This window comes from Acartia tonsa, chromosome 1 (genome assembly GCF_053477335.1).
Source record: "Acartia tonsa isolate MP-2025a chromosome 1, ASM5347733v1, whole genome shotgun sequence".
Lineage (NCBI taxonomy): Eukaryota > Metazoa > Arthropoda > Copepoda > Calanoida > Acartiidae > Acartia > Acartia tonsa.
In genome coordinates, this window is record NC_137260.1 from 14,061,687 (window position 1) to 14,083,393 (window position 21,707).

At 31.0% G+C, this 21,707-nt stretch overlaps 3 protein-coding genes across 6 annotated transcripts; all 3 read right to left on the reverse strand.

Annotated features, from left to right (window-relative positions):
* On the reverse strand, window positions 1-7,329 carry Bet3 (blocked early in transport 3). 3 transcript variants are annotated; one of them, XR_013882580.1, is made up of 8 exons: window positions 7,228-7,329; window positions 4,214-4,302; window positions 3,787-3,874; window positions 3,249-3,296; window positions 2,617-2,699; window positions 1,269-1,330; window positions 395-829; window positions 1-148 (listed from the first exon to the last, which is right to left on the reverse strand). XR_013882580.1 is itself a non-coding variant. In XM_080172556.1 (7 exons), the coding sequence occupies exons 1-7, from the start codon at window positions 7,321-7,323 to the stop codon at window positions 756-758; spliced, it is 540 nt and encodes a 179-aa protein (XP_080028682.1). In that variant the 5' UTR covers window positions 7,324-7,329; the 3' UTR covers window positions 1-755. The 3 variants fall into 3 exon arrangements, 1 of the variants encoding a protein (XP_080028682.1); XR_013882578.1 differs by having other exon boundaries at window positions 1-212; XM_080172556.1 differs by having other exon boundaries at window positions 1-829.
* mRpS18A (mitochondrial ribosomal protein S18A) lies at window positions 7,329-9,578 on the reverse strand. Its single transcript, XM_080172544.1, has 4 exons — window positions 9,331-9,578; window positions 8,776-8,862; window positions 8,431-8,491; window positions 7,329-8,037 (listed from the first exon to the last, which is right to left on the reverse strand). Exons 1-4 carry the CDS (start codon window positions 9,571-9,573, stop codon window positions 7,880-7,882), a joined length of 549 nt encoding a protein of 182 aa, XP_080028670.1. The 5' UTR covers window positions 9,574-9,578; the 3' UTR covers window positions 7,329-7,879.
* A 14-nt stretch (window positions 9,579-9,592) lies between these two features.
* Dlic (dynein light intermediate chain) lies at window positions 9,593-21,707 on the reverse strand. 2 transcript variants are annotated; one of them, XM_080172531.1, is made up of 16 exons: window positions 21,661-21,707; window positions 21,015-21,227; window positions 20,622-20,695; window positions 20,249-20,365; window positions 19,936-20,108; window positions 19,427-19,747; window positions 19,079-19,198; window positions 18,358-18,452; window positions 17,920-18,007; window positions 17,128-17,289; window positions 13,847-14,018; window positions 13,428-13,479; window positions 12,396-12,648; window positions 11,682-12,247; window positions 10,304-11,510; window positions 9,593-10,063 (listed from the first exon to the last, which is right to left on the reverse strand). In XM_080172531.1, exons 2-13 carry the CDS (start codon window positions 21,116-21,118, stop codon window positions 12,582-12,584), a joined length of 1,545 nt encoding a protein of 514 aa, XP_080028657.1. In that variant the 5' UTR covers window positions 21,119-21,227; window positions 21,661-21,707; the 3' UTR covers window positions 9,593-10,063; window positions 10,304-11,510; window positions 11,682-12,247; window positions 12,396-12,581. The 2 variants fall into 2 exon arrangements, with proteins under 2 accessions (XP_080028657.1, XP_080028650.1); XM_080172524.1 differs by lacking the exon at window positions 21,661-21,707 and having other exon boundaries at window positions 10,304-12,648; window positions 13,428-13,483; window positions 13,845-14,018; window positions 21,015-21,247.

The following is a 21,707-nucleotide window of genomic DNA, read 5'->3' on the forward strand; positions in this document are numbered from 1 at the left end:
GATTGAGAATCAACTTTATTATTAATAATTCTAATCAACAATATCACATTAAATAATAATAATAATTATAATGCAGAATATAATTACATATTTTTCTTATAGAAATTAGTTCTAATTATTGATATTTTCAGATAAAGAGAAAGGTATTCTGTAAGATAAAACAAACTAGTTTTATAATCAGATAAGAAATCAAGATTTTAGTATTTTTTTGTCTCAAGGAATAAACCTGATTAACAGTTTCTTTTATTTAAAAATGGCAGTATAAAAAGAATATTAAAAAGTAACCAGCAATTAATTAAATGCTTAACACTGCCTTTTTGAATCACTAGGCTTACATTTGAGAATTACAATTTAAGAAATTAATTTTTATTTTAAGGGTTTTTAAAATACTTACTATGAGAGAAAAAGATACTTTTCTACTACAAAATCACAGATAAATAAACATAAACAAAACATGGATATAAAATACAATTTTTAAAAGTGGCAATAAAACAGGGAATTAATAATTATAGGGCTTCATTTGAATAAACTTTCCAAAATTTTCGCTTAGGCAGATTAACGGATGTTTTCAAATACAGTCATAACTTGAATTATATTTTCTACGACTACTTAGCTGGACGTTCTCTAATAAGTTATTTTTTAATGGTGAAATACCTACTTGTTAACACTTATTTAATGAAACCTTCTTAAAATATTAATTTTTCAGACTATCCCTGCAATTTTGCCACAATTATCATGAAATTATTATAGTTTGTTTAATCGTCGCCAGGGGGCACTGTATCTTCAATCTTTTTCAAGAATTTTACTCGCAATTCTGTCACATTATCTCCTGAATAAAAATAACATTTTAGAAATGATTTTCATGCTTATATTTCAATTAACAGTTTAAATAAGCATAAAGCTTACCTAGCCCTGAGACCAGTAACAAAAGTTTTTTAAGTTAAATATTATTTTCAAACTCATTTTCCTTTCTTCTATTTTTCTCTCTCTGTCGTCACTTTGGATACATTAAACAGTTTCTCTCAGAGTTTAACCCAAAAAATTATTGAATTTTGCAGATATTTTTAAGTTGGATTTATTCCAGAATCACGGACCCTAAAGAAGCTGAGAACCGTCGTAGGTATATCTTATATGTTTTATATTACAATTTTCCCCAGGAGTGTTATTTTAGTTATTTTCTACACACTCATATAATGACGCACATACGGTCGGACGCAATGACATTACCTAATTAACGAATAGCTACGCTCTGCATGATAGAAATATACCTTGCAAGTTATCCTGAACGAATGAGGTTGCTACTTCTAAATGCACCATCTCTAAAGCTCCTCTACAGAAAAAAAAGATAATTGAAATTGGTTGCACTGCACTGTGTAGGAAGTTGGAGTTTTCCAATAAGTGCCTGTTTAAGAATAAAATACCCCCCCCCCCCCCCCCCAATGCCCATTTAGGACTCTTAGGGCGTAATAAACAAACAAATGAAAAACTCCCCCCCTCCCTATATTATTTAAAAAATAAGAGGGGGGGGGGGGTTATCTATGCTCAACTAGGCACTTCGAGGGAATTTTAGATAAAGAAACAGGAGCGCAAACATTTGCAAATTAAGCGAAAAAATAAAACGTCGATTGGAAGCAATATGAATCTTACGGGATAAGAAAGTGGAAGATAAATGATGTTCACCCCCAAAGGGAAAAAAAGTTCTTTTTGTAAATTAAAATAATTGGTTGAAAAGTTTGGACACAGCTAGTTTGAACCTACAAATCAAGATTTAAGAAGTCAAACAATTTTCAAGTCAACCAATGAGAGAATGTGCTTTTAAAACTTAAACTAGTGTTTAATATACAGTCCAATGTTCTTTCCCTCCCTGGGCAGCACAAACAGCCTTAAAAGTTCACAGTTTCTGTGGATTATTTTACTATAAACCAGGGTTTCGGATCCGGATCTGGATCCGGATCCGCAAGGATCCGCATATTTTTGAGTCCAAGGATCCGGATCCGGATCCGCAAAAAAATGCGGATCCGGATCCTTAGACTCCAAAAAATGCGGAAAAAATGGAAAAATCTACCTAAATTTATATAAAATCTCAGACATTCTCTTGATGAGAGCCAATCTTTAAGGTTTAGGTTCAGACTTGAAAATTAAAAGTATTTTTGACTTCGAATTAGAGAATAAAATTTTTTTGAAAAATTTGGTGATCTTATTTTTATTGTCAAAGATCCGGATCCGGATCCAGTAGGATCCGGATCCGCATCCGAATCCGGATCCGGATCCGGATCCGCACTGACCAAATTTTGAGGATCCGGATCCGGATCCGCATAAAATCAATGCGGATCCGAAACCCTGCTATAAACTAAGGAGGATTATTTAAAAAAATCTTGTTTTAAGAATCCACCTCTGGATTAGATCCAAAGGGGGGGGGGGGGGGGAGGCGGATAAGACCACCAGGCCAAATTTCAGTGCTGAATCTCCTTTTTTTGGTTGAGTTCCTTTGAGTTTTTAGTTCGATAAGTGTCTCATCCGCCCCCCCCCCCCCCCCAATTCCTATATCTTAAAAGTAGCGCAGCAACAACAAAATGAGGACAACATGTATAATTCTCCATGTAATATATATGTTACCTTACGACTCCACATAAAATATTGGCATATTTCAGGTTGGAACAGTTTTCTGGAAGCTCAACAAATTCACCAACAGGATTTGACTGAATATAATTGAAAAATAAGAGTGCAGAAGGGGGAAGGCCTTATTTTCCATTTTTCCCATCTCAATAAATCATCCCCTAGGAGAACCCTGTGCATGCACGCCACTGAAGTAAAAATCAAGTCTATACGAACCAAAAAGAATAACCCAAAATTTAACTCCTTTATTGCGTTCTCAAAAAAATTAATGTGAAAAGAAAAATGTCATGGTTCTTGAAGAAAACCTAAAAACCTCTTTGTTTAATATCCCGGCTCTGGGAGACGGAGGATAACAACGTCGAGTCAGACCTTTATATTAGATTCAAAGGCACTTAAATCATTCTTATTAAAGACAATCAACCCATTGATTGCAAGGTTTTGGACCAAGGCAAAGCCCCCCTTCTCTTACTTTAAATGTGTCGTGGTTTAGGCTAACAAAAAGACAAAAAAGTACTTTATAACCTATGCATTGATGCAAGATATATGTAAAACAGAAAGTAAAAGACATGGGAATTTGGAAAATATGTTTTTGATACATATATATTAAGACGTTAGAAAAAAAAGCCTATTACCTCAAATACTAGAGAAAATTCATCGTTGGCTGGTGACCAACTTGTGATCTAAAATATGAAGGTTGCATAAATATTTAGTTCTTTGAAATTGACTAAATTCAAAGGTGAGTTTTCCTAATGATTTAGGAACATGCTGACATACAAACTTTAAGGAGAACATTGTTTTTAATTCCTTGAAAACATAAAAATGACGAGAAAAGCAATTTGTCGCATCGTATTATCGACAGCTTTCCAAGGATAATAAAATGAAAAATTATAGGATCGAAATCAGTTTTGTTTGAATTGTCGAAAGAGGAGAAAAAATTTAACATATTTTTCATAAAAAATCAGAATAGGTAAAAAGAAAGAGTTAGACATTGACATCTGAGAAGAGCAAACATGCTGAAAACAATTTGTAATGTCTGAATAAATATGTAAAATTCATATTTTTTTGTTTGGAAGTTAACCTCTTATATTATTGTCTATATAATAAATTGAGAAAACTCTGGAACAATTTTTGTACCTTGCAAGATGAATAAAAATAAAAATATATTCTAACCTGAGGTGAGACATTAAGGTACATTTTCATAGCTTGCTGCAACTTCTCTGAGGTTTCTCGGAAGTCTGTACATTTGGTTGTGTTCGTCCTAGGTAAAAATACAAGTCAACCAAAATTTATTTTTTTTGTGTTGGTGGACTAGGAAGGTTTTTAGCTTCATTTCTATCTCTGAAATATTTGTGGCCATTAAAAATATTATATAAATTGGATCTTGAAAGAAAAACGTCCAGGCTTTTTGTGGGGGGGGGGGGGGGGGGAAGTAACAACCACTCACGCCCAATGTATGTAAATGCTTGAGGAACACTCATTTGCCAAAAAACTGAATCTATTTAATTTCACACAATCGATTAGCAACTCTTTCACTACTTTTCTCTAACGCTAGATATCTAAACGTTTGCTGTTTGACAGCTAAGATCTCTAAAACTACCTGGAGAGATAATCTTCGACAATTCTGACTCCAATATTATATCCCATCTTCTCTAGCTGTCGGTTAACCTCTTCCACATTCTCATAATCCTAAATCATATTAAATACCTTTACAAATTTAAGTAATTTTTTTAAGTAGGTATAATAAATAGAAAAATTTAATCTAGTTTGAACAATAATTTTATTATTGTGCCTAAGTACCTAATCACTCAGGGATCTAAAATGATAAGACAATGGCCGATTAGTTGATGTACATTAGACTGGCCCAAAAAAACATGAATTTTTAAATCTTTACCATATCAAATTGCGGATACCTTGAAGTTGTTACCGGCTCAAATGTAGACCTTTTTGTGAAAACTAGACCTCTCTACAATGAAAATTGATATCGAAATTTCAATCTTAAGCTTTTTATCAAAAACTTCATATTTTCATGATTTTAACAAGAAATAATTAAAGAACTGCCAACCTAAAATAATGTAACAAGAGTTCAAATATGAAGCAATTATAAAAAGTAGGCAGAACCGCCATTCCTGCCGAATAATTCCGAAAAACGTCTAAAAACATTGTTTTATTTAAATTGATAATTTGTGTAAAAAATTGAACTAAATCAGTAGATATTAGTCTTATGAGAAGAGAAATGATGAAAAACTCAAAAAAAAATATACGTTTTAAAGACATAAAATAGGAAAAAGTGTTTTTAATAAATTTCATGGCTCAACAGACATTGTCGCCAATAAAGAGACAATTTACTCAAATAAAAAATTAAATGAAGGTAAAAAAATATGTAATATACTTATTATCATACTCAACTTTTAAAAAAAGCATACTAATAAAAAAATTAATATTGCAAAAAATAATGTAATTGTTTTTTATTAAACCAGGAATAAAGAGTAAGGCTTATCTTTAATTATTTTTCTTCAATGATTTTGCAGTATGAATTAGCTTTCCCAAATTATTGTAATTGTACATAAATAAATTTTTATACTTTCTTTCTTCATATGTTTATTCCTGGTGATTTTAATATTTTATTTCAATGTTTGTAAACAAACAGACAGAAAATTTGATGTTTTGATTTATATCTGGTGCAAGGCTTTCATAATTTGGTGAAGAAAAGGTTAAAAAAAATATGCATTTAGCGAGATAGCGATAGATTTTTTCTTAAAATCAATTATAGGGCTAAAATCTACAAACAATACATAACCTATTTTTACATTCCGCACATTGAAAAGCGATTTAGACCTTCATTTGGGCCACACTAATGTACATCCACAATGATACACAAAATTATCCCCTTCTGTAGATTAACTTAGTAGTTGAAACGTTTGAATTTGAAAACTCAAACTAATGAACTAACCAATAAAAATTCAATAAAATTCCAAAAGTTGTAAAGCCAACGATTAAGAAAACGGTAGGTAGGTAATATAAAACTTTGGGGACTAGTGTAATAAACAGCCCAATGTCTCCTCCCTCCCTGCTATGTAATACATACATATTTTTGTTTAACTTAACCTAACCTAAAATAAGCATCAAAAAGATGTTATTCTTCAAAAAGTTCGTTAGAGGTCCATATTCAATACGAGGGATACCGCAAAATAGTATTTCAAGATACTCATCAATTTACATTTTTTCATCATTGCATTAGATAGGTAAGATAATAATAATTCTTTGCGTGGTTATTTTCCAGGGGTGTATATTCTGCACAAGATTTATTTTTTTCCCCGGCGACAAATTTTTTTTATTTTTTCCCCCCCTAGTTTTTTCTCACCAAGTAGGGGGGAAAATATTTAAAGAACTCTATATTTCATTTATTTTTTCCCTCCTACCACACATTTTTTTATTTTTTTTCACCAAGGAGGGGGGGAAATGGAAAAAATGTTTTCAGTTTGAGTTTTCTTAATTTTTATATTTTTTTCCCCTCCAACCACTTATTTTTTATTTCCCCCCCCCCCCCCCCCCCGAGCCGGAGATCCCATGTATAATATACACCCCTGTTATTTTCATAAAAAATCTAGCAGATGTTATTATTCCAAGAATGCATTCTATCCCGTAATAAAAGAACAAAAACTTGCAGAATAGTTGACCCACTTATTTGAATTGCCAACACAAAATCATCAATCAAGTAAAGATTGGCATGTTCATTCAAGAAACATTTACTTTGGGAACTTATTCCAGAAATAATCCTACAAATAAAGTAGTAGGTCATTTTTTGTTTGTCCGTTAAGATCTCGCTAATTGCTGTAACGATTGAATTCTATATTTCATGAAAAATCTTATAGGTCCCGAGGTAGTTTTAGGATATTTCACTGCACTCCCTCTCATAGATTTTTGGGGTGCAGCCAATAGCATTTGAATAAGAATAAAAAATGCTGTCATTCTTAAAGGAGAAACTAAGAAGAGGGATTAATCGCAGCTTATACCACTAATGAAATTGATTTGGGAAAAAAATCACGAAACCTATACGGTGTTTTCAGCTGTTTACAACTAAAAATTAAAGAGTACTTTTTTTGTATTGCTTTAAACATGGAATAAGAGATTGATCCATCTTCCATTTACCTATGTATAAATCACGGTAGAGTAAGCCATTCCACGATAATGCAATAAATTATGATTTGCATAAATACATGTAACTCTTTACAGGGATAGTTTTATAAAAAAAAAAATATGCCACAAGAAAGTTTGCCAAGATTTAACCCACGAAAATTCCTTTAACAATTTGCACAGTTGCTAAAAACTATTTTCAACGATCCCTTGTCTTATTCCTGATGCAAATCAAATGACATATGAATTTATGCAATGCGGTAAAATAAGAGAAATAAAGTTAAATAAGATTACCTAGATAATAAGGGAAAATTAGAATTAAATACCTAAAAAAACATTTACAACTCACACAGCAGCTTATTTTAGCCTGAACCTTATTAATTTACTTTAAATATCTGACTTATACATTATTATATATAAGACATTTAAAGGGCAATTAAAAAAACTGATTTCGCCATTAACTTATAAAATAATTACCTTTAAAATCTGTGCAACTAGAGCTCCATAGGTTAGACTGAACAACTCCCCACTTACTTTCTTAATATCAGTTATGCGTCCGGTTTGACGCGACATTGTACTCTGAAATTTGTATATTCGGTTTCATATCATATTTTGAAAATAGTGAACACATAAAACATCCTTTCTTAGTTTTATTGTAGAGAAAATCTATAGAAAAGTGTCAGATATCCAGATCAATCGGTGCTATAACACAAAGTAAGCTCTGATTTTTTTTATTATAATTGAAGTAAGGGGGCCGGGGTTAGTTTTTCGTGAGTTTGTTTATTAATTTAGGTCAGGTTAGTTTATATTTGGTAGCCCCGCACGGTTAGGACCCACGCAGGGGTTAGGCAAAGAAAAAACCTAACCCCGCCCCCCCACCTTTATTTACAATTTATTAAGCTATATGAAGTTTAAGAATTTAAAAATATCTTAAGTAAGATAAGCTCAGCCCTGCAGTGCAGACTTAGGAACCCTTCAGGGGATGGCACAATATAATCAAAATGAAGGAAAGGGGGCTGGGCTATGTATCTTTTCATCACTTACAAAGATAGTTACCTATTGTGTTAATATTCAGAAAAAAAGTTTTAATTTTAATTAACTTTTTAGTATAAATAATCTTTCCAATAACTTAAACTGGTTTGGAATGTTGACAATAACCCAAAAAGTAGCTTCTCTTGTTTGACTGCTCCAATTTTTTCCATTGAGCATCGATAGAACTTTCGTCCCAATAACAGTTCTGAGATCCCCATTTAGTCTGTCGGACTTCTTTAGCATAAAATTCTTTTCCTAAAAATAAATATCAGTAGGCACTATATGAATGATACAAATTAAGAAGTATGTAAAATTCGCTTTTGTTTGTGAGTTTACCCTAAATAATGATAAAAAATTAAGTTGAAGTAGTCTTTGTAGAGATGTATTAGGTAACTTTTTGTTGTTGAATACTTTTAAATTAAATACACACTTTTACCAACTAAAAATAGTTAAATTTTCCTATAAATCTCTTACAAATTAGTAGGTTATCTTTAATTTTCAGGAATTATAATTATGCTTGTTTTTATGCAGTTTAACCAATAAAGGGCCCGTAAAAATTTAGAAAAGTAACAAAGGAATAAATTACGGTTCTTTGACATAACTCTAAAAATCTTGAAAAGTTATTTAAATGCAATATTAATACTGTACCTGGCATAAGCCCAGCTCTTTGGGCCATCTCAACCAGTTTTCTTAATCTGAACCATTGCTTCTATAGGTAATAAAAAAAAATAATAAATCTTTCATGTTCATATAAATTGTTTTGAAATAATTTAGAAAACCAACCAGCAAAAGACTCAAATTCGGACTTTTTTAGTTAAATGAAGTATTATTTCAGTATAAGCTAGGGTACACCCGTTTATTAGAAAAGAAATTCCTTCTACTCAAATCAAAAATCTAAATAATATCAAGATTGATAGGATGGTTTTACTTTTAATAATGAGCATTAGTACCTAGGTGTGCTTCAATGAAATAAAAAAAAAACACATTTTTTACCTTACACATTCCTAGATTTTCTCTTTTATGTAGCTGCCCCTGTGGGTCAAGAAACTGGTCCAGAATTAATACATCTGTATGCTTGACCTATAAAAATTACAGGTTTAACAGGGAGAAGGAAAGACGTATGACTTTGTAATATACTGGTAATCCAAGTTCTATAAACACGTTCTCTCAATCGTTGGCTAAATATTCAGGGGCTTTTATTACATCTTGATTAGTTGGTCCATACTAAATAGCAGTGTATACACTTTTCAACCAATAATTTCTATCTACAGAAAATGCACAATGCTTTTTATTTACTTCTAACTACTTTGGCATATAAACATGCATAACTGCATAGAACCACAGCTTATAATTTTATAATGCTTTTTAGTCAGTTCAATTGAAAATCCTACGAGTTTCGGCCAGGCCATGCCAAATCTTAAAAAGTGGGTCTTGAAAACCCATACCTATACCTTTTGGATGCCACTGATTTAGAGGTCCTTGGGACCATAAAAAAGGCTAGATACAATTTATACGTATATTGTTCTTTTATTCTCGCTTATTACATACCTTTGCAGCTATGGAAGATTTACAGAAGGGATGGCATCCCTGCTCCCCTCCAGCCTGTTCACATGCCACCAAATATTTTGTACGGGGGGAGGGCAAGATTTTACCCTCCACTGTTATCTTATTCTTCTCCTCCTCAATAGAAATGTCTTTGTAATTAATCACTGACGTAGCACAAAATGTTCTGATACTAGCCCGAGTATTTATTAAGTTTGGTTGGGACAAGATTCTGGAAAGCCAAGGCATTCTGTATTTATATTTATAATCTGAAATGATAGTTCAGTTATGCGTATTATCCAAAGTTTGTTGTTATTGGTAGAGCGCGCAGTAGTTATTATTGTTAGTTAGATAATCATACCAAAGGATTCTTGTTTACTAAATAATTAAAAATACTAAACACAATTTAAAGATATAGCATAGCATGTGAAAAAGCTATAAGACCAACTTCTTTTCCGCCAATCAAAATAAAGTACTTTGAAACTGGGAACACATTTTTATAATCAACAATTAAAGCACAATTATGATAATAAATATCTTGACTGGCCAAAAAGTTGTAGGAAAAACAGATATTTTCCAGAAGCAATATCTCTCTTAGTATTTCTTTCCTAAATATCATGAAGTATTTTTGATTATTTAGAATTACTTAAATCCTTGAATATCTTATTTGACGTTTTCTTATTGTTGGTTTATTTTTTAAAGAAACGTCTTTAATCGAAAGGGTTAGTTTCTTAGATAACTTAGAATATTTAAATAATATAGGATAATTCTATCAGATTGTTGGCCCATAACCTAAATTATGCTAAAGAAAGACATCAAGCAATAAAAAAGTAACATATTTTTGGAATGTTATATAAAAATCCGCGAAAAAAGTTTATTTAAAGAAAAAATCCGTTAAAAACCCGTTATAGACAGACTTATTAAGTACTAGTTTTACTGAAAGAAATTGGAAATCCCTTAAAACCAAAACTAACAGAACCCAAAATAATAATAAAACTCAACAAAACAAAAATAATAAAACTGAATATTTATAATTATTGTTTTCAGGATTGTTATGGAGACATGATGTACACAATGAAATTATTTTTCAACAAAAGCTCTTTTATTTGCAGGCTGGTGAACTTACATGCAGTAACAAGACTTTAGATTTGGTTCCATTTTATTTACACCATTTTAATTTTAGGGATGGGAAGAAATGGTTAGGTACTAAGTTTATTCTGCAAGGGATCCCCGGCTAAAGTTTTGAAAAAAAAGGTGCCTTAAAAATAAAATTCAACTGGTACTATTTTCCAGAAAATTTTGAAAATCGGACCAAAAACATCAAAGATTTAGGAAATATGTGAAATATCAGCAAAAAGCTACTTGTTCACTCATCTATAAACAAAAATTTTTTAACTGGGGGTGGAAAATGAACTATTTTTGCAGTCGAAGAAAAAGCTTGAAAAATTGTGCAGAAATCTGAAATACACCTCTGATTATTTTTTTTATTTAGTACTTTGCATGTTATCTTGAGTAGTAATTTTAAAATGCTGTAAATAAAAGGAAAAAATCCATCAGTTCTTGAATAGGTAGGTAACTAAATTGATTTCTTTTATTGAATTATTTAAGGTAAGAAACTATCTTTCTATGAAATCCTCATTTGTTAATATAGAATCTATGTTAAAAATAAATAAAATGATAAAATGAATGATCTAAAATCACTGGTTCTTTGTTATTTATCAATTTAATACTCAGGGATAGAGAGATATAGGAATAGGATTTATTAATACTCTTCCTAAGTAAAGTCTTCTCTTTTTACAATTTCTTCATAATAGGAGAAGAATCAAGTTTCTTTTTATTTAGGAGGAATATATCTCCTATTGAACAACCCCTATATCCCTGTAAATACAAAATATAAAGTATTTGGCGTAACACATTTTAAAAATTAAATCTTATTGTGACTTTAAAAATTAATTTCATGTTAAAGTTCCTATGTAAATTAAAATGTGGTATAAATAACTATTCAATTATAAAAATCTGTTAAAAATCCATAAAATGAGCTTTCTTTTCTTTTATTACATATTTCAGACCATTTTTTTACAGTTGATTTAATTCTAATATTTACTAAATTATTTAAACAATATCTTAGATTTAATGATTAATATAAATCCTACCATTTCTATGGACATCAGTATAAAATAAGTAATCTTACAAAACAGCTCAAATCAAATAACAAAGAAACAGCTAAAAAAATAAGAATTTGAAACATTTTCATTTAAATATTTTGACGGATTTTTAATATTTTTCAATGTACTTTATATGAAAACTGTTTAAAAAGTTCCACTGAGGCTATTTCTAAGTTGTTTTAAACTGTTTACTGTTTAATTTGAGCTGTTTTGACAGAACACTGTATAAAATATCTTATCATATCACAGCCGATACTGTATCGGTAAAAACAAACCAGGAATCATCAAACTTTCTTTTCAAAATAAAAATTGTAGGAAGATTTAAATTAAATATTACATAGGTATAATAATTAATAATCATATAAAATAGGAATAATTTAAGTGCATAGAGCGAAAACATTTTAAATGCATTGAAAATAAAAAAAATACATGCCATTACAAATTTCAAGGCACTCGATTCGTGTTTAACAAAGAAAAAAAACATTTTTTGTATCAAAATAAATATCTAAATAAAACAAACTAATCAATAGAAATGGCTTTCTTTTTTTTTTTACAAGTTTAAATATACATATTACAATTCTTTAATCTTTTATATAGGAACCTTTTATATATTTTTAAAATCCAGTATTTAGTAAAACTACAATCTGCCATACAAAATGAAGCAAAGAAAATGGAAGATAAAATCAGTGAAGACAAATGAAAAATATAATAAATGATTTTACAAGCCTTTGGTACACATTTTTTTTTAACAGGAGCTTCTTTACAAAATTTTAGAAATAAGACTCCGTAACCAAAAAGGATTATTCACCAATGAGAGTTGAAGAGTTTGTATACTTAGTGTTGAGTAACTAAACTCATTACTCCTCTTTCGTGAATAGTTCTCTTTTTTGTTGAAGACTCTTTTACCCAATACAATTGTAAGAAAACTTATTACTCTGGTCCTTAAACAATCACTTAATTCATGAAAAAGACAAAAAATATATTTATAAAAACTGAATATTATTCTCATTATCATATGATAAATACTAGTTGACTGTATTGATTGATTGATTGCCCCGGGGTGTCACGTGATAAGTTGTTGTTGTTGTTATGCTAGCAGTCTGATGCGCTGTGTCCGTCTAAACTGTTGTTTGGACTGGCCAGGCTTTTCTTTTGGTTTCTGAAACAATTAAATATTTGTTTATTTTGATCTGTGTATGATTTCTGCGAATTAGATCTCTTAATCAAGGTATGATAATATATGATACTTAAGAACATCCACGTAAGGTAGCTTGTAATTCCTATTGCTAAGTATCCTTTATGACATGATTACGAGTTTACGTTACTAAGGGAGAAAGGGGTTATTGAATAGTAAATTACACTGGTACTCAAAGTTTTTTCTTATTCGTTGGCTCGAAAACTTTGAGCACTTTTTTTATTGAATTTTGATTTGTTGCTTCTAAACTCTAGGTGTCTAAACTTTTCAACAAATAGTTTTCATCTAGAGGAGGTGTAATTTTGTTTATTATCATTGGGGATGTATATCAACTTATTTTTAGCTCTTAGGAACCCTTACTAAATTCAAGACTTTTTGCTTAACTTAAAAAGCAAACCTTTAGGTACAAAGTAGAAAGTAAAAAGCAAGCATTTTAAAATCATTTATATAATCTAACCTTGTGTCAAACAATTAGTTGTGTTTGTTAAAATGATAATATCTGAACATTAAGTTTTATTTTATCAAGTATTTTTTTAGTGTGTTGACTTTTCACTTTACAGTCCTTATTTTATGAGATATATATAAGCCAACCCATCATTATCTAACCCTGCTCTAATTATAGCAGTTGCACTACTTATATTATGTGATTACTAATTAATCACGAACCCCTAGATTAATAGAGAAAAAAAAACTAGACTCTCTAAATATCATCTTAATGTTTTCGAGAAAATATTATTACGTACCTAGTGAGTCTATCTAATTCTGCGGCTGCATCTGATCTCACAGCTGCTTTGTCTAAACATAAAATTAAGCACAATTATTACGAGAATTCAAAATACTGATTTGGCAACAACTGAAATGGTTTATGAACGGTCTCTAGGGTATTTCAATCAAGAAACAAAGATTCAAAAGACTTGAGTAAAACTTCCCTAATTTAGAGAACTCAATCGGTGCAATGGTAAATAAAACCAGACAAATTTACTTACTACTTTATAATACGAAGGTTTCGTGATTTCTATTGTTTTAATAATCACAATTTCTCTTTTTATATGGCCACTGGGCAGTTGCTATACAACTCACTTTTTCCGTTGATTTGATAAATGTTGTATTCCTTGTTTATTTTATTTACACACAACACTGGCATTACAATTAAAATACTTACAATCATCTGGTTGCGGAGAGACGCCAGGACGGGCACCCGGGGGGAGTCCAGGACCAGCGGGGGACACACCACCCGCCCCCGTCTTCTTGCTCAACAAGGAGTTGAAAAAGTTTGCCAGGACCCCCTCGCTTGTGTTGGCACCCAGGGCTTGTTTTCCTGGGGTCACGTCCATCTAATGAAATAAAAGTTTAAAAACATGTTTAGGTAAAATATTTAAATATTTTTCTAGGGTAGACTAATACAAACAAAAATGTCTAATTTGTCTAAAAATGCAAGGATAGGACAATGGACAATGAATCAATCTTTGCCCCAATTCTTATGTATGAAAACTGCCAATCAAAAAGTATTGGGGGGGGGGGGGGGGGGACAAGTTTTTGGGTACGATGATTTATAGATAGATTTTTTAACCGTTTTTCTCTTACAGAAAAGGTTGTCAAATTCTATCTGTTTTGGGTCCAAGACATTCCCCCGACTCGACCCCTACTATCATTAAATCATATCTTGCAGCAGCAGTAAGGAACTTTAATCGTCTTTATGAGGCTTTGGGACTGAAATTCAAACCCATCAGCTTTCCGACAAAGTAGGTTCGTATGAACCAAAAGCTTGTAATAGGGATCTTACCCTTTCCAATATTTTAAAATCAATATTACTACCTAGCTGGTCAAAAAGCTAAAATTTTCTAAATAAATATAAAAGCCAAACCAAAAAATAAAAATAAATTATAAAACTTTTCACCATACAGTATATCATAACAAGGATAAGCATAATCAAAAGCAGTGCTTAAAATCAACTAAAAATGTTATATTTTAATACTGGAAAATATTCTAAAATTTCTTTTCCTCACAGACTAGTAGTTTGTACTTTCACTTTCCTAACAATTATAGAGTAGCTACGGTACTATAAACTCAATGAAGCAAATAGTTTTAATTACTTGAAACTAAAACCTTGCAAACTTAAGATTCAAAGACAAGGACAAGTATTCTGTAAAACAAATGATAAACCAAAATTAAGATTTAAATCGGAGTTGTTATTAACATAGAAGTTCACTTAAAGAGTTAGTTCCATTAAAAGTATCTGATGTTTAAAACAATGTTTGAAAATCTAAATTTTTTACCATGTTTATTAAATAAGTAAATCAACTTTTCTGAATTTAAAATAACATTTTTGTTTTAAGTTTATTTTACAACATACGCTTCTATGTAAAAATATTATTTTTATATCAATCTTGATTTTTCCCTCATAAAACAAACCTTTTTATGAAACTAACTCTTTTTGGCTGTTATATTTCATTTAATATTTTTATAGAATCCATATCCTTGTCTAGAACTAAACTCATGCATGCAGTGCACAATTTTATGTTAAATTCGCACAAATAGTTCAAATTTCCAGCGCATCCTACCAAACAAACTTTTGGAATATCGACAAAAAGAATCGATTTAGAAATACTCCAAAACCCACTTCAACTTATATAATTGGATAAAATATGCAACAAAAAATTAATCAGGGAAAAAATCAATGTATTGTAATTCAATGTTAAGCACAAATATATAATAATCTGGATTTGGTGCAGTTCACGGTAAAATGTTTCTAGGATCGATTATTTTAATAACCCTATGAACTTTAAATGGTTATGTCCGCACAACGTTATAAGCGACATAAGTCCTATAAATAATCTGGGATAGCTAAGATTCAATGCTGCACATGGTAAGCTTGACTAGAGAAAACACGCGTAAAATAAGTATTTCTCGCGCATCTATTTGTGCTGCGAGATAACTGTGTATTTTTGAGTAATAGCTATTCTAGATTATTAATGGGCCATCTTTTGTTGGTTAAAAATTTGAACTTCAGATGTTTAGCGGCTAACAGCCTTTAAATTGATAGATTTTTGGAGATAAAAGATACCAGGAATATTTTACCGTAAACTACACCCGATCCAATAATCTAAAGCAATGCCGGGTTAATATAAAAGCTGTGCAATTATAAAACTTCAGAGATAGAACCAAATATTCTGAAACTTTGTCAACATGACAGATTAAGATGAAAGAAATATGATCATGTTGGAAATACATTTTTCCTCATTAAAGGTGTTCTTTCTCCTAATGGTAAAAAGATTTACATACTGCTTTTTTTACATAGACTGGCAAAAATCTTAAGGCCTACAAATAATAAGAAATATATAATAGAATCCACAGAACGGAGCGCGCGGCTATAAAAATATTCATATTTTTCGCGCATTTTCATGCGTTGCGAGCTTCGTATGAATTATATTGGTAATTCCAGATTAATTGTAAGTCTTATAATATTTCAACAAAAATGGCAGTTAGATACAACTTTGTTTTTTTTATATTTCAGAATACTTTCTTCTATCCCTACAAAAAAACTATGAAAATATTGTATGTATGTATAGCTTACATAATCAGAATTGATTCCATGCCTCCGCTTAGAACAAATTAATCATTTATTAGCCTTATCAATTTTATTTTAAACAAGAAGATGTTTCCGAAAGACAATTTAACTGTTTTTTGTCTAAGATAATACTACATTTAAATCAAAATTGATTTTAGTACAAAGTTTAGTGGTACCTAAGAGGAGCAACTCTAAACGTAAAAAAAGACAAAGTTCATAATTTCAAATGAGCATAAATTTCAAGATCCTTTCAATTATATTTTTTTTTATTTATTGTATAGACCGATGTGCTTTTGCCTTATTTGTTAAACTTACAATATTTGTTTTTCAGAGAACAACTCCTTTTGTTATCAATGTTTATCAAGATTATGATGCGTCTAGTCTTAGTTATTGTTAATATCATGCTTTTAAAATTATTCTTTTTTTTTTTATAGAAAATCAATATATAAAAAAAAAGTTGATCATTATTTGAAGAAAAAACAGATTTGAATTTTTGTCTTTAGTCTTTTGAAAAGTAATTTTTCGTATTGCTTTTAGCATGTTTAGCATTTTTGTTATTTTTCATTCATTGTCTAGTTATAGGTATATTAGTAACTTAAAATCAGATTTACTGTCATACATTTTAGGAGCTTTAATATTAAGAGAGTTCCATGAATATGATCTTAATATGGCATTGATACTTAAGATCTAATTACAAAAGTTTCTGTAGGATTAGGCCTATTAAAAAATTAGGTCTTTTGTAGGATTGGACTTATGCATTGGGTCTTTTGTAAGATTTCGTCTTTTGTAGTTTAGATCTTTTGTAGCAACGACATTAATATGAAACATTTGTGTATCCTATTAAAGGAAAATTCCCTTACAGTCTTTTTTTTTACCTTCTTAGGTGAGCCCTGGACACCTGGTGAGCCGAGCACCTTCCTGTCCGGAGTTTTCTGTACCCCTGCGGGGACACCGGGTGCTGAGCCTGCGGCAGGAACACCTTGCTGCAGGAAAACCTGTTGGCGCCCGAGAAATTGCTGTTCTTCTTCCGCTACAACCTGAAATTAACATTTATTAAGTAAAAATATTTTTCCTGGAAAAAACATACTGTTTTAAAAATCAGGGATAAGACAATGAATTGTAAAATGTGAATCATTCAGAGGACAAACATAAAATAACCTAACTTTAAAAGCATGACACACATTTTTTCTATGCAAAACGAAAAATATTTGAAATATCTTCCCGGGAATTCCCATCTTACATTTTAGTTGTTTTTATTAAAAGACTTTGTTATGCTAGGTATTTAAGTGTCTCTTGTAGTATTTAATAAAATAGATATATATTTTCTTTTTACTCTTGCAATTCTGGGTAGGTAATCATAATATCTTAAAATGGACATCATGACACAATGAGAAAGAATATTTACCCTCTTAACTATATAGCAAGTTTGATTGATTGATTGCTGAACCCTATTCATCCCGCTAGACAAAAACCGGTTCAGTTACAAACCATGGTGTATCGTACAATTCAAAAAAAGTCGTAGAATTCAGTCTTTTGTTGGTCCGTGACATACAAAACTGATACTCAGATAGCCAGGTAATGAGTTGTTCCGTCTTGCGTACAAAAATGAACCCATTACTATACCGACAACTGTTTTACACCTACAATCCTAGGTTTTATATTTATACCTCAATTTCTCTGGATGTTTGTTGTTTTCTTCCAATGCCAATCATTGGCCGGGCAATCACATCTGTGTAATATTGATCTGGACGGATACTAAACAAAATTCAAGTTTCAAAATTTCTCCATATCTTTGGTGTTTTTGGTCTGGTTTTCAAATTTTTTTCCGGATAATAGTATCAGCTGATATTTTCAATACCTACACAATACATTTTTGTTTTTCACCTTCACATATTTTTTTCATTTATCCCCCCAACTTAGCGGGGGATCCAATGCAGAATATAATACAGACAGTAAAATGTTTCAAGATCTCAAAGAATATAAAATAATACAGAAGATGTGATCGCGATCGATCATACATTGAAACATTCTCATATATTACATTGTTTGTATGTAATAAAATACTATTGTTATAAAGTGGCTGCGCTTCATTAACAAGTTGATACCTGTGCATATTTTCATAAAGGATTGCAATTTTCTTGTCATTGTCCCATCCCGCGGGGATAAATACAGCATCTTTTTCAACTACCAATGCGGGGGTCTAAAAAGTTAACAATATGAATATTTTTAACATAACATTATTTTGGATTCAATTAGGTATTCTTAATTTTTAAAATTGCGATTTAAATAAAATCGTCTATTGGGCATCGTGATCTTTCAGAACTGTTAGAATAGATAAGCAATAAGCATCTACTTTTTGGTTTCTTTTCCTTTAATTTGTTTGTTTATGTTTGATGAGCTACGCTTCATGGATGATGTTATCCTTGTTTATCATAAAAAGAATAATATAAAGAATGTAATATTCTAAACAAGTGTTTACAATAGTATTAGATACATAATTAGAACAATTAATATACACACTTATTTAATTTGCATCTTCGTAGGTACCTAATTAAGGGATAAATTGAAAATAATAAAGTTCCTAAGTAGCGCACCAATATCAAGTTAATGATATTCTAGTTAAAAAAGTAAAATTAAATGTTGTATGCATTTGTATTTATAAAATCTTTATGTATATTTTATTAACAGTGCTTAGCTGTGCTTGTATATTACTTATGCTTAAAAATGAGATAAATTTTTGTTGTTGTTGGATGAATGATTATTTTATTTTAAAATGAAACATTGAAAACTGTTTATTTTTTTTGTTTACATAATTGAAGTGTTTACCTTAAAAGGAAAATTATAGATTCTGTGTACAAGATATTTATACAAAAGATCACAATTTTTGTCTTCTTTCACAGAAGTATAGAAAAGGCTGGCTCCGTACATTAAACAAAATTTCCTCACCTAAAACAAAAAAAAGTATTTGTTAGAAATTAAAAATATTAAAATAAAAACTGTTTGAATAAGACATAACTACTAACTAGGTACTTATTTTTTCGATTATGGTCAACTTGATTAAAAGCATATGCAAATGTAAATAAAACAATACAAATCCACATACATATAGACAAAATCTTATTTATAGATACAGAGATTGATTTGCTTTACTTTAATAATTAAAATGTAACTTACTGCTTGCTGTATAAAATCAAAGTGTTCATCTTTATAATCAAAATCTTTCTCCAACTCTGTAATATAATCCGTCTTTGTTACAACAACAATTAGATCCAAACCAAGGTTCCGCGTCAACGTGCCCTCGGGCAAGGGTTCGAGCTCCAGTTCTTCTTCAGGTTCGCCGCCGGGACCGCCGTTAATTCCGCCGCGGCCCTTTTTGGTCGGCGAGGCGAGTTCCTGTTCGTCCCCGGGTTCAATGTATTGTACCCAGCTACGCCACGCCTCGGCCTGATATTTTTTCGTTTCTTCGCTACTTAACGGCAGCTTGTCGATGTGATCCTATATTAATTCAATTGTGTCCAATTTTTCATATATTAATAGAAATATTCTTAAGAAATGAATGAAAATACATATTTAGGTTAGTGCATTTACTTTTAAATGGAAAAAGTAAGTTTCCAATCGTGTAATACTGAAAATATGAAGTTATGATACAAAATAGATTGATAGAAATTGAAGACATAAATTGCCTGAAGTACAGTGGCCCAATTCTGTAGCTGGTCCATAATATTCCAAGGTGTTGTCATGGACACGCACAGCAGCACCGTCGTGTCGGAGTAGTTGGTCTCCGTCAGAGCGAAGGAAAGGAGGTTAGCGTGGGTGGGGTCTCCGTCCAGGATCCAATGGCTTAAACGGGTGTGATCTGAAACAAGAAAGTTGTGTTTTTACTATTTTAGTTTAAGTTATTTAACCTAAAAGAATTCCTAAATCAACTTAATTTAATAAGAAAATACCTTACATCTTTATATAGAACACAATCTAAGAGGCAAAACTGGATCATACCTTCTCTATATTCATCCCTAACATCAATATAACCATATTCTAGCCCAGATCCTTTCTTAGGGTCCTCGTTTCCTTGCAGTTTGGCGATAAGCGTGGTCTTCCCGGATTCTTTATCACCTAATATAAAATGAATAAGTCATTAATCATTAGATATTCCATAAAGTTGTTCATATAGTGTCTAATTTTTTTAAGATCCCTAAAACGGCATAACTAAAAGTTTGGTATTCAACAAGGGTAAGTTTTGGGCTCCTTTTAAGGAAGACAGGTTGTAATTTTTTTTAATCAAGAAAAATCTTAAACTTTATTACAGGTAGGTAGGTAATTAGAAAATAAAGTAAATCATACACCAAGTGAAGTAGAAAATTTTGCTTACCAAGAACAAGAAGACTTTTAGTTGAAGCTAGTTGAGCACTCCTACTTGTCTGTACCTCAGATAGTAAGGAAGACCTAAAATAAAAAACAAACCATTATATTATTATTTAGTCATAGACAATTTCAACAGCATAGTAAACTTATTTACAAAGTTATGTTATATGCAGTTTCTGAGAAAAAGAAGGATGTCATCATAGAAATACGAAAATTACACAACACAAGACTTGGAAGGTGACTACCATTTAGCTCTGTTCTACTGTTTATTTGTACCTAACCTCCCACAGGGCTGCTTCTAGGCTACTTTCCCGATCCTAACTCCTTTCCTACCATTAATTATGCTATGGTTAGGTTTACTGCCAAAAGTAAAATTTAAATCCTTGCATATATAGCTTACCAGAGATTTTCTGAATTAGGTTCTGAATCAAGTTCACTGTCCTTCCGCCGACTTTCCTTCCGGCTGTGACTAGATTTCCGCGGGCTCTGTTCACTCCCCACCATGGCTAGGATGTATGGTGCTAGGGATTACTTTCTACAAAGGTGTTGAATTTTTAATTTTATTGTAATTTTGGTGTTTTGTCTCTGTATATGATTTTTTGGGAGCACTCAGCTGAATATTTATATCTTCAATAGGTTGTAAGAAATATAAAAATATTATTATATAATATCTTATCATGCACTTAACCATCCCCTTAAAAACTTAATTCCATTTCTCAATGTTAATGATAACATAAATACCTAGCTAATTGATTAAGAAATTAGCAAATATAGTTAGAAGGTATTTGACTCAAATAGCATCTCAATTACGTCATTACAAATTATGCTATGTCAGATCATGCGACACATTTGTATTACGAGCACGACCTAGCCTCAAAGAGCTCAACATACCCTGCAGCTCATTGTCATGCATTGAGAATCATGAGAAAAATGTCCTGTAATCAATGGGAATTGGTTGTCTGGTTTTATTATAATGGAAATAGGATCTTCAAGTATTGAATTGTTGGTAGAAAATTTAAGTCGATCTTTGAAGATATAAAATATTCCTAAAAAACTGTGCACTTTTTCTTTCACTCTAAATCGACATTTTTGT

Excerpts from the sequence above, each read along its gene's own strand:
- Bet3 (XM_080172556.1), bottom strand. The coding sequence starts at position 7,323 with ATGTCGCGTCAAACCGGACGCATAACTGATATTAAGAAAGTAAGTGGG. Across the intron at positions 4,303-7,227 it reads TAGTTGCACAGATTTTAAAG|GATTATGAGAATGTGGAAGA; the intron begins GTAATTATTTTA and ends AATATGATTTAG. Across the intron at positions 1,331-2,616 it reads ATTTTATGTGGAGTCGTAAG|AGGAGCTTTAGAGATGGTGC; the intron begins GTAACATATATA and ends TTTTTTCTGTAG.
- mRpS18A (XM_080172544.1), bottom strand. The coding sequence starts at position 9,573 with ATGCCTTGGCTTTCCAGAATCTTGTCCCAACCAAACTTAATAAATACT. Across the intron at positions 8,492-8,775 it reads AAAATCTAGGAATGTGTAAG|AAGCAATGGTTCAGATTAAG; the intron begins GTAAAAAATGTG and ends TATTACCTATAG. Across the intron at positions 8,038-8,430 it reads AAGAGCTGGGCTTATGCCAG|GAAAAGAATTTTATGCTAAA; the intron begins GTACAGTATTAA and ends ATTTATTTTTAG.
- Dlic (XM_080172524.1), bottom strand. The coding sequence starts at position 21,118 with ATGGTGGGGAGTGAACAGAGCCCGCGGAAATCTAGTCACAGCCGGAAG. Across the intron at positions 19,199-19,426 it reads TTGATTTTATACAGCAAGCA|GTGAGGAAATTTTGTTTAAT; the intron begins GTAAGTTACATT and ends TTTTTGTTTTAG. Across the intron at positions 18,008-18,357 it reads CTTTATGAAAATATGCACAG|TATCCGTCCAGATCAATATT; the intron begins GTATCAACTTGT and ends AATTTTGTTTAG.